Consider the following 16,519-nt stretch of genomic DNA (forward strand, 5'->3'; position numbering starts at 1 on the left):
AGTGGTCATATTATTCAGGACAGCAGGAAAACTTGGAGGAAAACTGGTGGAAAGAAAGCCTCCGTGGGCTTGTGGTGCAAGAAGAAGTAGTGATGATTTTTGGTCCTCAGATAACTTCTAGATTTACAAACACCAAGGAGCAAGAAGACACTGAAGTACTATTCCACCCCCAATGAAACTATAATTCTTATGACCAGTGTAACCCACTCTTTCCTCTAAAGAGTCGCAAATGCCGTATTTTACAGATGGCTCTCAAAGAATGTCAAAGGATGTAAAAAATCACATGCAGCCAGATGGCTCCTGACTGAGTACCTGTCCGAGGAGGCCCTAGAATGAGAGGTACTCAAGGAAGTGATATAAGATAAAAAGCATTTGTTAAACTTGCCGGAGATATCATAATATGAATAATTACAATAACAAAGAAAGATCACCCTTTTGTTTCAACCTCACCTATTTAGGGGGAGGGGTTGTTAGCACAAACATTAGACCTAGGACACCTCTCAGCCTATCATACATTTTAGCAGGATGTCAGAAATCTCCAAGAGCAACAGCATTGCACGGGAGCTGCTGATAGCTCCTCAAATGCATAGATTATTCTATTTTTGATGATATGCATATGTCAATCTCAGAGCAAAATTGAGCCCTTAGGGCAAAATTCTCCTCTCAGATCCACACATCAATGGGAGTTCCCCTCATGCAGGAAGAACAGACTATTGGCGCTGAGAGCTGCTGTGTAGGTCAGGATGGAAAATTTTGTCTGTAGTGTTTATTTTTGAAATAGTAAATTTCAAATATAAATATAATTTTCCGTCATAACAAAACATTTGAACAAAATCTAAATCTGCCCTGCCAGCATGACAGAAAAACATACCATGTTCACAAACATAAACAAATATTTAGCTCAGGGGTTTTGGAGTGAAAGAGGAGGTAAAATTATGTCTTCAGAAAAACTGAATATATTAAATTCTTCTTCTACAATGGTGAATCTCTTCAGAATGAAAACACTCTTTATTATAACAGACTCGCTGGGGACAAGGTGCTTGAAGAATCCGTTTTGTGTAATCCTTCATAAGGTGAGAAATCAGATTCCTAGTGCCTTCAGGCCTTTACAGACTGTCTGGGTACATATGTAAAGAAGAAAAGCCTCATTCCACCACGCTCACTATGAAGCATGTCCAGCATATAAAATGGAATTCCATTTTCCAGAGGGCATGACGAAGAAGGATCACTAATCTAGAGCAGCCACTCAGGAGCTCTAGTGCAACCTTCCCAGATCTGCACAGGCCAATTTTGTATGTAAATTTTTAGTTAAATATAATAAAATGTACATGTACAAAGACAGTAGCCAGTCAAGGATTTAGCTTTGGAATTGCTGCCAAAGGGTGTATCTGAGCCAGATCTGTGCTCACTTTACACATGCTTTTCTCTGCGTGCTGCTTTAATGATAAAATTAACCCCTTCACAGTGAAATGGTACAGAACACATACCTCCTTATAATTCCTAATTTTCTCTACTTGCTAATTTGAAAATTAGCAGCTATTAAAATAATGTTTAAAAGAGTAAATTGGTGCGTATATCCTATACTGATCCTTTGGATGGGTGTGAATTTCACCTGAAAATTCCAGGCTGCTGCTGTGAGGTTTTAATGCTGGTGGTTTGATTTAGCGTTCAAAGACTTTTTTCGCCCTTGCTTCTGCTATTTACTCTCTTTCAACATCTTCTTGCTTGAAAACTTCTATACTCATTAGTCACTATTGAGATCATTAGCACGCAGCCTGGGCTCTCTGCAACTACTATAAACAAAGACATAAAGTGCTTTCTCATGTTTCTTACTGCATTTTCGGAAGCAGCTGATACTGCAAGAGGATAAAGGGACTTACAGCTTCACACAGATAGAGTACAAGCAAAGCAGCAGTCAGGGACAACACCTAAGGCTTTGGAAAAATGGCACTATTTTGAATTATTAACAACAAACAATCTAAATTAGAAACTCCACTAATGTGCCTGTAGGAACCACATACCCCTAACACAAATGTTTATGAATTAGGTAAGCATTTAAGTACTAGTTAAATATTCAGCTATAACCCATTCTGCCTGTGGACATGTAGATAGAAATCTTTGTTATCCTGCTAGAGACACTATGTATATAAAACAGTAACAAGGACAGCTATAAAAAGTTTGCAGCCTATTTCCACTTGAGAAATGTCAAACTTTGGGTTTGTTAGTGGCTCTCTGGGAAACATTTCTCAGGCAGTTTTTTAACCATAACCTGAGAAGGGTATTTAATTGCAAGAATAATCACTGTTGAGTATCAAAATTAACTTGATACTCATTAGTTCTACTGTGGCAGTAGTTCTTAACTTGACTTATAAAATTCGTGCAATGAATTATTGAAAAGCCATTATTGAAATAACCTCTTCTTTTCTAACATGGCTGCTTATGTTTCCCAGCTGAAATACAGCATGCATCTGTTGCCATAGCTACAGTTAGTTTCTGAAATAAACATTACTTCTTTCTCATTCCTATGTCTACATACAAAAAGCTAAACTATGCCATCTTTTCCAATTATATGTATTGTAGGTACAACAGTCCATTTAAATAATAATCTTATTAACGATAAAAACCTATCTTACCTCAAAATGCAGACATTTAAGTGACATGAGCGATAGTAATTCTCAAAGTTTATAAACACAACATGGCATGTACATATACAAACTTTAAAGGAATGACCTTTCTGGGACTCCTGTCAGTGTATAAAATGGGATGAGGAGTTTCACTAACAAGATGTGGGGGACAGGGAATGGTTTAAATAAAACGCAGGTTCCTCAAAGTGTGCCAAAGTTGTACCTCTGGGGTTCCAGCCCTGTGGTCTCTGCAAGCTTGGAAAAGAACCTTCTGTTCCATGGCTGGGTGGAACTTGGGGTAATTTTATTTGTTGAATTGGGCAGTCCTTTTTAACCTTGTCCTCTTGCAGGGCAGAGAGTTTGTGTAATTTTCAAATGTCTCATATACAATTTCCAAAAATAACACTCAGTTCAAGGAACTTAGGAGACTGTCCTTGGGGGTCAGTCTTGTCATGTCCGTGCTAAGATAGCCTCATGCAGCAGTCATGAAGGAAACATACTGTTCCAAAGAAAACGTATCATACTTCTGGCATTAGGGAGGAAACAGAATTTCCAGAGGTTGCTTCTCTGTGAACTACTACACATGCAAAGCAGGTGAGTGAAGGCCAAACTAAAATGACTCCCCAGAAAATAAACCACAAATGCACATACAAGTGTCCAGACAAAGCATCATACAAGTTTCATCCAGGTCCACTTCCAACTATGGTGAGGAAGACAGACAAAGTTATCAACAGATGCTTATAGCTCAGACCCAAAACAAGGGCCAGGAATGTGGAGGATATAAATCAGCAGTTGTCCTGCATCTTCAGCAGAACCACGCTGCAGTATGCAAGCAGTACTCAGCCCGCATGGCGTTGTAAAAGATGTGTGGATATTCTAAGCATTCGCTTGGGTTTTTTCAAGAACCCGTCCTCAAAGCATAGTCGACACAGAGCAAAAGCAGGCCATATCAATCCCCAAGAGCCTAAGTAGACAGATGTGCCTTGCAGCATATCTTAAGGGACAAAGGATTGGTACTATTTTGGACCACTTCAGGAAGTAGATCCCAAAGGGAATACCTTGACAGCAGCCTCCTTTATACACTGGAAGATTTTCAGAGTAATCGTTCTTTACTGACCAATAGAAATGTCGAGAGAGATGTGGTCTTATATGTAGGTAAGTCCGGAGCCACTCAAGGCTTTAAATACTGAAACCAACTCGTTCAATATCACCAGAAAAAAAACCAAGCAGTCGCTGTTTCGCACAGAATGGTGGCTACCAGCAAGATATTCCAACATCTGAGTCAACATAAGATGTAGCTGTATTTGCAATATATTATGATATTCTGTGATAGTTTACAGATCCTAGCTAGCATTACTCTTCCTTCCTGTGAGCGTAAAGACACAGATCAAGAAGATATAACTTGCTAGGCCCTATAAACTTCACAGATTACAACCCAAGTGAAAGGCTGAGACTAGACTAGCTTGCGACCTGGCTGTGCTGTGGTGTATGACAACAGTATGGCTCTTACTCTTTCAAAATTCAGTGTTGGTCTGGCAGTGAGGGACCTCTATCACCATTTTTCAGAAATCTGTGAAAACTTGCAATCTGGTTTTAGCCTATTTATAGAAAGACCGCTATAGATTACAGATACCAAGCAAGACTGGATGTGGAGCAAGCATCCAGATAAAAGGAACAAAGGAACATGGAGTAACTAAGAAAGCAGATAAATTGAATCAATTAAAACAATCTGAGAGAAACTATCACTTGCCAAGAAAAGCTATGCCTTTCTGCAACAGCAAAAGTCATAGGGTCCAAGGTAAAGTGAATGAGGCCCAGAAAGAGGCATTTACAGTAATAGGTATGAGAACCTGATTTTCTCAGTTCTTGAGATGCATATAGTTTTGATGAAGAACTAGAATTTGAACATTTAAAGGACATAGGTAAGTTGAACTCTATAGCATCTTCTCCCTTATTCTCCGCTATTCTTGTTCATCAAAATTACGCCAGACCTCACATCATCTAGTGTATCACTTATTCAGGAAGAGTATTCATGGTAAAAAAAAAATCTCTTTTTTCTGCTTCTCCATGAATAAAATGCTGAACCCTTCTCAAAGAAAAGGTATTAGACACCATTCGAGGCCTAGACATGCTTTATTTCCAAATGGAGCATTTCCAAATGCTCCATACCCAATTCTTTAGCAGCAAGGATGAAGGGACAAACAATTCCAAGGCATTGATATATGAATCGTGTGCCTCTCAGATAAGCAGAAGAGTTCCCATGAGCACAACACCCTAGTTCAAGCCCTGGCTCCCATGACAACTCCAAGCTGGACTTTCTAAAGCCGCAAGCATCTATTTATACCAGCAATCATATCTCTGCCCATCACTGGCCAACAAAAGCTTTGTGTCCCTGTAAAAGTGCAAGTCTCAAACACTAAAGATAAAGTACATGGGGCCCAGAAATAAACATTCCCAGGAAATCAGACTCTATTCTAATTCTGCCACACTGAGAAATGGCTCAATATTTTGTCAACACTACAGCTTTCTCTTTGTAGCGAAGTTAGTAACTACAGAAGAAGCAGTAACAATCTCTCTATATTAATAATGGCTGGCACCTCCTGCAAACTTTTTGTCGTGATCAATAGTCCTAGGGCTCAGATACACAGAAAAGTCAGTTCATCCACAAATATCCATATACATGTTCGTAGTCCTTGGCAAACATGGTATAAACTAGATTAAATTAGCCCTTGAAGAAAGACCTCATTTGTCAGCCAGTGATAAAACATTCATTCATGTCACCCCTGTAAGGCCAGGTTAGAGCTTGTGCATCTCCTAATGAAATCACTTCAGATTTGGCCAGCTTCTGCATTTCCCAGCTGTTCCCCTTGCTTCGAGCTAGCTTAGCTTCTGCTTGCAGCCTAGAGCTTTCTACATTCTGAGCAATTATATATCCAACATCACCAGCACTGGACCACAAGTGATGATGGCGAACACTTCACAATGTATGGGACACACCTGGATGGGATGAAAACAAAAGGGGACTGAGACTGGTTTTCCCAAGTCAAAATATCCTAAGGTGATAAATAGCCTAAGGTGATAAAAAGCCTAAGGTGAATGCACAGTCTGCTGGCCACAGTTAATATCTGTGAGCCTTTCATATCCTTTACTAGTAAGCAGAGACTCACACTGCACTGAAAGCTTATGTGAGCTGAGAACCTACCTCTTACTGACGTCTACCCAGAAGACGGCCTAAACCCCTTTCCCTCAACCATCCCTCATATCAGAGGGCTCCAATGCCTATAAAATGGAGTCTTTTGTATGTTTGGTGTCAGTGAGTTCTACACCCCTTGAGATGGCTCCTTTGCCCAAGTCCCATGTAAGCTTAAGACACCGTAACCATCTTTTTCTTCCTACAAGCATAGGTTCTTTTGTGGACCAAGTGATCTCTAGACTTCAGCAGAGAGTCCAGTGTCCCAGTCCTAATGGTTCTACAGTGTATGCAAACTGGCCCTTTATTTTTAATTCGAAAAAGGATAACTACAGATAATTGCTTATGTAAATGTTGAAGGAAAGATTCTTAAAGCTGAAAAAAATAAGCGTCCATTAATTCATTAAACACCCAAAAGTCGGGAAGTGCCATTACTGGCATTTACTGTGCAATCGAATTCTACTCCCATGTGTATACACATTATGATACATTCTTTAATTATACGATAAGTCTTCTTTCTTTTTTTTTCCACAGGACCCCAGCTTTATTCAGTGCACAGTGTTCAGTGAATACAGCAGCTGCTCAATATTTCTCTTTATCCTCATGCTTTATTTACTGCACATCCTCTGAACATTGCATTGAATACAGAGTTACTTGTTGCCTCATGGGTTTTGTGCTGATGCTCGCAAATCTGGTATATCGGTGTACTATAAAGATGAATGGATTTATGGTCACAATCCCCCTATGTACACACCAGAAGAGTGTCATTCCTATGTACACATTAGGAGAGTGTCATTAAACCCATTTTATAGACTGAAGCAGAAAGACACAATGACCTGCCTAATGTAAGGCAGTAAGTCAGTGGTATATTGCATGAATCTACACCGCTATGTAATGCTGTCTGCTTCCTCAAAGTCCCAAACCTACATAGTTTGTGTTAATTAAAGTTGCAGCAGTCAACACTGAGCCTTTCTGTAGATCAGACTCCTGGTCTGGTGACTTTAACCCCCAGAAAGCAGGAAGCACACGTTCAGTGATACCCTGGAAACGTCTTCCTACCTTCAATGTACCGGCTTGAAAGTGTGTAGCAGGCTAGATCTACTTCTCCTACATGATCATTAACCGTGCTAATGAGGAAGCCAAACTTGCACTTATTGCCATGTTTTCCCCCATTGCCTACACACAGACACCTACCAGTATCTCATGCAAGTGAGGAATACTCCTAGAAAACAGCTTCTTTCTCTTCACAGTCCCAGTTCATTCCTTGAGCACAGTTTACTTCACGCAGCAACTGAGACAGAGGTCCCATGGTAAGAATGTACATCATAACAGGTGATGGAACCATATGAGATTGCTTCATTAAAGACCCTAAGGCTATGTGTGTGGCAATTTAAATTCTGTCAAGTTTTGAGGGATTTATTTATTGATGTTTATGTGTATATGTACATCTCTATCCCTCCTCTCAAGAGGTCTTTCTGCAACCAGGAAGAGAGAAAAATTGGAAACTTCATGAAATCTAGGAACTTTGCTCTGCAAAGCTGATATATTTAGGAAATATTCAAATATTATTGTATTGAGCCCCACCTAGGGAAAACGATGATTCTTTTTCCCAAGAACCTGTAGAAAAACAATTTGCACTTTAGTTGACTATAATATCAGAAAACACAGTAGGGAAACCAGTTAGAATGGAAATCATAGCAGAAAGGTCATTTGCCTGCTATGTCATCAAAGTGGCATCAGCTACAGCCAACTCATTCCCAAGAGACCCATGTCTAGCATGTTCTGTAAGTATTTCTCCAGAACCAAGAGCTCTACCTTTCCAGCTACCCCATCTATTCAGACAAAAAAGTCAGGAGAACCCAGATTGTAGAGTCCTGTGTGAATCTACTAGTCCCTGAGTCATTGTGTGAGAAGAAATCTCCTCCTCTGAAGAAAACAAAGTTGTGGACCCACTGTCATTTGTGGCATTGTGTGGAGCACACACAAAGGAAGCATGTGGAAGATACTTGCCGTGGAATTGAACGTCTGTCCAAAGGGAGATGTCTACACAGAAGGTGGCTATACATGAGCTAGTCTGCTTCTAAGGCACACCTTAGTGTACTCACTGGAGGTCTATTTGCTAACAGTGTCTGCTTGCTTCCACTGACAAGTTCTGATGTAGATGTCTGAACTGTAAACATCTGCAGTTAAGCAAGATGAAACAGATGCCCAGTTTCTGTAACTCAATCAGGCTAAAAAGGGAGCAAGCCTCCCAGCCACAGAGATCTGTCAGGTGCCAGGCACATACAAAAGTAGAACATGAGGCTCGTGGAGAAATGTAATGTGTGGAACTAGAAGACCTGCAGCCCTCGGGCTTCAGCAGAGTTTGAGAAGCAGCCAAGAGTCCTGTGTTAAGGTTTTGGAACTAAGTGCTTAAATTCCTCTGAAGTCTAACTTTAGAGTGAGGCATTAAGACCCTTTTTTGGATCCAGCTTTCTGACCCTGTATTTTATAGCCTCTTGGTAGCAATTATAAACCAGCAATTAAACGTAAGAGTAGGATCATTACCCTTAATCATATTGGTAATGAAGTCTGAGTATTTGATTTGGGGAAATGAAATTACATTTATTTCCTTTTGTTCTGTTGTCCAATCTCTAGTCATTTACATGTGGTCCTTGAATGTAGATCTGCCTTTCTGTGGTTGCTCCTGCAGACTTGAGTATACAGATTTCTCTCTAACTTTAACTGGACTTTTGGATATGCGAGCAATATAGGACTGAACCACACATATTGGTAAAATTTCCACAGTTCGCGGGTATTCATGCCAGCAGATACTCAGTCCTGTTTCCTGTGTAGCTCCTCATAATTTTCTTTTCAGATGTTTGCAGCTTAAAAAGTAATAGTCTAAGAAAGAAGCTACTCAAGAAAGAAAGGAAAATTTTACTGACAATTCATAAGGAATTTGTTACTGTGTTTATTCTTATCCAATTCAATTCAGATCCTACAGAGAGAACTAGAGACAGTAGCCAAAAATGCTGATGGCAATAGGGAAGTATAACTTTTGGGGGAATTAAAAATAAATTTTCATGCAAAGAAGAAGAAAAATGTACCCAAAGACAAGAAAGAGGAAACCTCCCTCAGAACTGTCAATGATTTCAGAAAGCAATAGAACAAGTAGCCATTGGAAAAACATGTTAATTAACAGAAATGAAGTGGGGGAAAAAAAGCCTTCCTAACAACCAAACTGCCAAAAGAACTTATCTCTCTTAACTTCCAAACTGAATGTGGATAGACAAAAAATAAGAGTGTTAAAACATATTTATTTATAGATTGCTATTAGACTGTCTTCTGATGAAGCTAATCTTTCAGCACACACTGTTACCACTTTATATTTTACCTGATTGCTCTTACAGTACATGCCACTGACAACCATTCACTGCCCATGTATCTTTAAGAGACAGAAAGGAAGGATTAATTTTCTTATAATAGCCTGTCTCTTACATAGTTAATGACAGGAAAAACAGGATGTCAGTTTGTGGTGTTGGCTTAGAGAGAAACAGTAGTCATGATGTGGGAATATAGTACCAACTCCTTTCCAGCAATGTTCCAGGTCAGAGCTCCAACAGACGTAAATACTTGCAGAAAATGCAAGGTTAAAAAAGCTACGTACAGGTTCTGACTTCAGTTTATACAGCTTACACAGCCAGCTGCAGACAAGAAAGAATAAAGACATGCCGGGAGGACTTGGGGGAAGGGGCTGGGATATGGAACTACACATCTTGTAAGGCTGATGAAGTTTAAATGCAACATGTGTTAGACAAACCGGCTTTCAAACAAGACAAGTCTAACCTAACTCCTCTGACTAGTTCGGAAGTTTAGAACCTGATCCACAGACTGCAACCTAACAGAAAGTTTTCCACCAGCCCAGTTTGCTTTGGCACTGCTGATGAAACAACATGGTGCATGAGAACATGAGGATTCCCTGGGTATACTTTTCAACATCAGAATGCCAGATTGCAACTAGAAGGAATAAAACTATAGGAGAAAATTACATCTAACATACCAACAAGCAGAGACATGGAAAAACTCCTTAATCGCCTGAAAAATAAGAGCCTATTCTAATGCCTTTCCTATTGATTTGAACAGACGGCAGATCTGAGCCATCAAATACAATTCTTAGAATGGTCCGCTGTGAAGACTCCTTTATTCCTCCTGACGCTAAGGAAAAATTATCAGTCCTTTAAAAAAAATAGGATACCAAACAAAAAAAATCATACCGGTAGGTGGGATGCAAAAGTAGCTTCTGATTAGTCATCATTAAGCTATAACTTGCTTTGTAAAACTTACACAGAAGCCTTTGAGAGATCTGCAAGTGGAATGGCTACAGATTAAGATGCACTGCATTCATTCCTTGCAAGGAGAAAGTGAAGAAGGTGCTTAAAAAAGAAAAAGCATTAAATACAGAAGAAAAAGCTATTTTAACACAGGGAAATGCCTTGTTATTAATAGTCCCTTTTCCCTTTAGTAGTAGTTATTTTGGGTATCCATTAACACATGATTACAAATATTTATAAGTTTATTCATATCTCACTTTTACAAGATGTACATTCATATCATGTGATTCAACATAATACACTCTGAAACTGGAACTCAACATGTCTGGTGAATTCATGTAGGAGCATGCTGGCATAACCGAAACCCAAAAAAAAGTTGTTTGCTTGTTTGCTTTTCTCTTCCACAATAACAAAGGGGTACAAACTTTTAAGACGAGTTGGTTTTGGAGATTTTTTTTTTTTTTTTCATTTTAGCAATCCCTGAAATGTCTGTAAACTCAGACACACTATGTGTACATAACCAAAATAATGCAATGGTACTGCAAATCATACTGGCTGCTCATAGTTTTGCAAAAGCAACAGGTTTAAAAAATATAAAAATAAATGCAAAGCATTGTCAAATTTACACTCAACATAATTAAAATAACACACATTTAGAAATTTTCAAACAAAAAAATAAATAAAACATCCACATACATTAATACAAAGAAACAGAGATATTTGCCTGTCTTTGATGTAATTAATACATACCATAAGCCTAGATTCATGAAAGTATTGCCTTTCAATAAATATCTTCAGCTTCAAAATCTGATATTTTCTACATTCTTCAACCGATTTTAGTTAAATATCAATTTTCAATATAAGGTGTATGAACTGCATCAAGTTTCAATTATTTATTGGAAATCAGCAAGTTTCTAGGCTGATTTACTAAAATTAGGCACCAACTTTTAGCATCAAATCTGTCTAACAGACAAACAAAATTTGAGGGCTATCTGCTATCATACGCCTTTTGAAGAATGCCTCAAACACCGAAGCCTATGACCTTCCACTGACCTGGCTAGAAAGGCCAACTAACAAAAATAACCAATATACTATTAGCCACTGGGATACATTGACGGAACCCATGTTGCACCTTTTAAAGATGTGACTTAGAGATGCAATTTTACAAAAAGCATGAGTCGTAAAGCAGAAGGCTCTATACTTCTCTTAAGGAGGGGAGATCACGCTCTGTAGCACACTGCATTTCTCTTTTTTTTTAGTTTCCAAGCAATACCAGGCCTTCTCCGGTCCTACCACATCTTACTGCAACCAGTAGAGATTTTCAAGTGACCGAATGAGAAGCTCTTGCCACGTTAGCCACAGCTGTTTGGAAACTTGTTAGCCATGGGAATTCTGTCACATCAGGGAAAGAAAACAGCATAATGGGGTCAGTAGGCTGCTTACAGATGAGGAGTGGGGCACTTCGACCATCCTTTTTAACGAGGAACACAAAAAATTTCCAACCACATTGGTCGTGCGCACTTTATAGAGTTGAGTACAATTAGCAAATTACAAGGACACCACCTGGATCATTAGATATTAGATATTATAAAAATAAACACATTTCTAAGAAAGATGTGTAATCTATTTTTCCTATACTTTGAAAATTTTCCTCAAACTGAAGGGGGAAAAAGCCTGCCACCTCCAAAGCAATAATGCCTCCAAAAACTAAAATTAGCTGTTTAAAAAAAGAAACAATTTATTTTGCCTAGCACATTTAAAAGAGCAGAAAACATGCGTATTTTTTGTCACAAAAAAAAAAAAAAATTCATAGCCTGGGTTTGCCTGAGGGATCTGGATTTCCGTAGGACTACATGTCTATTGTATTTGAGTCAATAGTCCCAACATGTCAATGTTATGTCAATTCAAAACCATGTCTTAGTATTATTTTATAGGCAAACATAGGACTAAAAGATATAGCAGATAAAGCATGCAAAGAATTGACATCAGCACACTTGGTCTGTGTGAAAAATTTATAGTAGGGGAAGCTGGAAATCAGGGGTTTCTAGCAATTTGTACATGCTGTTGGGAACTCGGATTTTTGGTTCTAGTCTTAGCACTGCCGCAACTCGGCCCCACTGAGCCATAAAGCAAATTCCCGCTGACATACGGGGTCAGAGGATTGGGCAGTAACTTCGTGTTCCGTGGAAATAACTCACAGACACAGTCTGCCACTCTGAACCACGTTCAGTGTTCCCTTTAAGACTTTTGCTGAAGTCAGGTATGGAGTTTAAATTTCTTGGAGCAGGGCCTCCGCTACTTACAGTTGTGAAAGGTATCTAGCACCACAGAGTTCATGTCAGACTATGATCTGCGGGATGCTGCTACATTACAAAAACTGAAGTAATAAAACTCAGTGCTGACAATGGGTGGTGGAGCCTGGCCCTTGATTTATATGCCTTAATTTCTACAAAAATGGGGATAATAATTCTTACCTACTTCATAATGGGTGAGGATTAAATAATAAACATTTATACAGTGCTTTGCAAATAAACATTATATAAGTGCTAAGTATTATGATATTAACCAAAATGTCACTACATCTATATGACCCTACTAAGCAAAAAAACTTCCAGTATAATTTTTTTCACACGTTTCCAAGTCAATAAAAATGAACCATGGAGTCAGCTTGCTATTTTGATACAAACAGATGAAGTACTTAAGCTTATTTGACAGTTCCAGAAAAATCAGAGACTATTTTTTCCATTATAAAGGGGCCCATGTAATGCAAAAAGCCTATTTTTATAGGCTTGTTTATAAACAGCATTATTCATTTGGCATTCATTCAAGTTATTTTTCAAATACCAGACCAAACTTTTGAGGAAGATTCTTCAGCAATCCACATACACTAAATGAAGGCTTCATCCGAGGGAATTCTGCCCAGCGGCCGCCGTTCTGATGATCTTGGGAAATCTCACACTTCTCAAATGAAAGATTACACAAAGATCAGGCTGGATGATGGTGGACAATAAATGAGGCTTGGCATGCCTGAGAATCTAAAACAATTACCATACTTTTAAACTTTAATAAGCACCTCAGGACCTTGACTATCTTATCTTCAACCTCCAACCTCCTCAAGAAAAATAATTAAAGAAATGCAAAAAAAAATAATTAAAAAAAGGAAAAAAAAAAAAAAAAAAGACCACACATTAACAGAGATGGAGTAGGCGCTTTGGTCCGGATTCTCAGCTTGTATGGATCACTGGAGCTCCACACGGCGAATGGAGCCACAGTGACTTACACTTACTGAAAAGTACAGTCCAGTACACGGTAGCCCAGGTAGGACTCCTCATTTCTTCCCAATGATGTAAGGATGACAAGAAGAGGAGGCCACCTGCACGCATCATCCAAAACAAGGCAAAGCTTTTATACCACCACTGATGCAATTGGCCCATTCGAGAAATAAGCAGAACCGGTTTCGGCTACAGCCCTTACGCAGTGCACCTTTTCATTTCCTTTCGTGCTAAATGAAATGCAAGAGCAGCATGAAGCGCCTTGGTAGATTCACAGCAACACCCTGCCCCTCTCCCCAGGCTGATCTATGGTACCTCCTTCAAAACAGACTAAGCTGATAAATCTTGCCACCTCCTTCCCTTCTGCGGCAGAGGGCAAGGCTGTCCTTGAGACATCCATTGAAAGCAATCAGAAGAAACTGTAAGAATTTTCCATTCTGGAAAAGATGTATGCTACACTACCAGCCTTGTTTCATGTTAGCAGGGAACTGTATTCATGTTACCGCTATTTTTTGAATACAAGAAAGAAGCTGTGTGTAGCAAAATTTCTGAGAGAAATCTACAAGCATTTTTGCTGTGTTGGTACCTAGTAAAACAGCAAAGGTGGAAAAGTTATTCCTTCCAGTATGAGGTGGACGCATACTCTACGTGTATCCTGTGACGCTGTGAGATCGGTAGCACTTCACAGCCTGACTTAGAAGATGTCTGAGAAAATTCAGATCCCAAACCTACAGCTTCGACTGAGCTCATTCTATGGCATCGTTTGAGGGTGAAAATCACTCCTTTGTGAAAGTCCAGCACGGGACTGAAAAAAATCACATTGGCCTCTCTTAAACTCTCAGAAGAGGATTTGAAAGGGTAATAATTAGATCACAGGTACAGATAACAAGCAGTTCCCGCTCAATCGAAAGCTCTATGCCTTCGGTTTTCGGCACTGTGTATCAAATTCTCCTTCGATGGCTGTGGGTATCCAGTACAACAGGTTACTTGTTATAGCCTAAAGCATCTCTGTAGTAATGTTTATTATTTTTCAGATCTGCATGTTAGAAGTGCTGGAACCACTCCAGGTATTTCTTATTTTAGCCAGAAATTCATACATCATCATGAATAACGTTTTACTTTCTAGGTAATGTTTTGTTTCAATAAGAAGTTGTTAATTGCCTGAGACTTTTGTCCGTATTTCTCAGCAACAAGTAACACTACCTTAGTATTTTGGCCTTGCTTTAAAAAGGTACTGGGCTTTCACAGAGAGGTAGAAAAGGCAGGTAACATTTATCAGCTCTAGCAAATCCAAAATATAACTACTTCTCACATAATAAATAGAAGGGAAATGGCACAACTTTTGACATTCCAGAAATTTCGCTTGCTAGAAAATATCAAAACTTGAAGGAGAAACAAAAAAGAAGACAAGTGTCTAAAATTTATCTACAGCATGAATTTTTGTCCTACAGTAATATTTGGATTTGATAAATATCAGCAAAAGCCAAAACTAGTAATGGATTGCTAAACGAGACATAAAAAGCAGGCTTAATAACGGTACTATTGAGAGGATAACCTTCCACCAACACAGGCCTTGGTAACAAAGGCAACAAGTAACTATCTTGTTAGATGTAGACAAGACCAATATTTGCACCTTCCTCTCTCCTCCCCGCCAAAAATTTTAAAAAAAAAAAAAAAGGTCATAAACTAATTAGAAGTGAATAGCATAAAAAGTAAAAATGGGGTGTCAGTACACCCAGACACTTTGGTAATATAATTTAAAGGATTTCCCTACTCCCCATCCTTTCTGGATTTATATTAGTTATTTTGCTCAAGCATTAGCTTAAAACTTGGTGTCTAAATCGCAGGCAAAAATTTAAATGTCCAAATATTGAACTTGTCCACCTCTACAAAACACTTCTGTGGGTTGGCTTTTTGGGTTTTTTTTTTCCTTTACTTAAGATGATTGCAAAAGTGTCATACAGACTTTTCAGCTTACTTCCCAGAAATATGGCACATTAACTCCACTAGAAATCATGGCATCTACCTTTTTCCGTATGCGATGCATATAACTTTATCCATTCATAGAAGACTCAGACCATCATTTTGGCGAGAAGCTGCAATGCACCAGTCTGAGTATAAAGGACTTAAGTTATGGTTCTTGCAGAATTGGTTATTAACAGAATAAGTACGGCTATTTTTTTTAATCTATAATATTTACAGTATTGCACTTTACTGCACTTAATTGCATTTCACTAAAATTAATGCTGCATCAGTATTATGCCTTAAAACCATATGTCCATCTTTGTTGTATAGGTCATTCTTTCTACGTCCTGTAAAACAGCGAGATTTTGATTCAAAGATCCAGACGTTTGAGAAAAAAACCAAAAAAAAATTAGAAAAATTGACCTGTTTCTATGGCACAATGCATCTCATTGAGTTCAGGTGATTCTGGCAAAACAGGTGCATTTTTTATTGTTCCCATCTTTCAAGTTATCACTAATGATTAGTAAATTCTAGTCTCTCTCTTTTTCTCCTTTCAAAGGACATAGCCATTTGAGACGCACATTTTTTGTTATTGCTGCTTTTTTTTTTTTGAAAGAGAAGAAGAAAAAAAAAACTGCCTTGCCTCAGATCTGAAATTCCACATTTAAATTCAAACCAGTTCTGCAGCAGCAGCTCCTCAGTGATGGAAGAGATTCATGGCAGTGAAATAATACTGTTGGCAACAAAGAAATGTCATCTTTAATGGAGACCAGCCCCAAGGATTTATTATTTATTATTATTACTATTTGTTTTGTTTAGTTTCGTTCTAATATATTTCTGATCTTCAAAACGTGTTTAGTTAGACACATGCACAAGGTAGCAAAACTGACAGCAGCAGATGACGTTATGCTGGAGCGATCACTTTTGCCAGGCTCAAAAATCCAAAGTGTCCTCAATGTTCACAGATTAACATAATTTAGAGATCGTTTCCTTTCTTTTTTTTTTTTCTTTCTTTCTCTGTGTGTGTGTGTGTGTGTTGGGGTTTGTTTGTTTGTTTTCTTAAACTCTCCCTCCTCTCTGCTCCCCCCTACTTCATCCTCCGCGGAGTCTCTGACCCGTGGGTGCGTGTTTGCCGCGCGCCCGTGTGCGTGCGTG

The 16,519-nt window shown here is 38.8% G+C and overlaps 1 protein-coding gene across 1 annotated transcript in view; it reads right to left on the minus strand.

The window, feature by feature from the left end:
• Positions 1–15,663: 15,663 nt before the first annotated feature.
• Positions 15,664–16,519, minus strand: part of SHOX (short stature homeobox) — a 10,939-nt gene continuing 10,083 nt past the window's right edge. The window contains exon 7 of the mRNA XM_010580483.1: positions 15,664–15,711. Coding sequence (XP_010578785.1) covers positions 15,664–15,711 — 48 coding nt within the window. The remainder of the gene's footprint in view (positions 15,712–16,519) is intronic.

The sequence above is a fragment of the Haliaeetus leucocephalus genome, unplaced genomic scaffold (genome assembly GCF_000737465.1).
Source record: "Haliaeetus leucocephalus isolate CR32 unplaced genomic scaffold, Haliaeetus_leucocephalus-4.0 Scaffold712, whole genome shotgun sequence".
NCBI lineage: Eukaryota > Metazoa > Chordata > Aves > Accipitriformes > Accipitridae > Haliaeetus > Haliaeetus leucocephalus.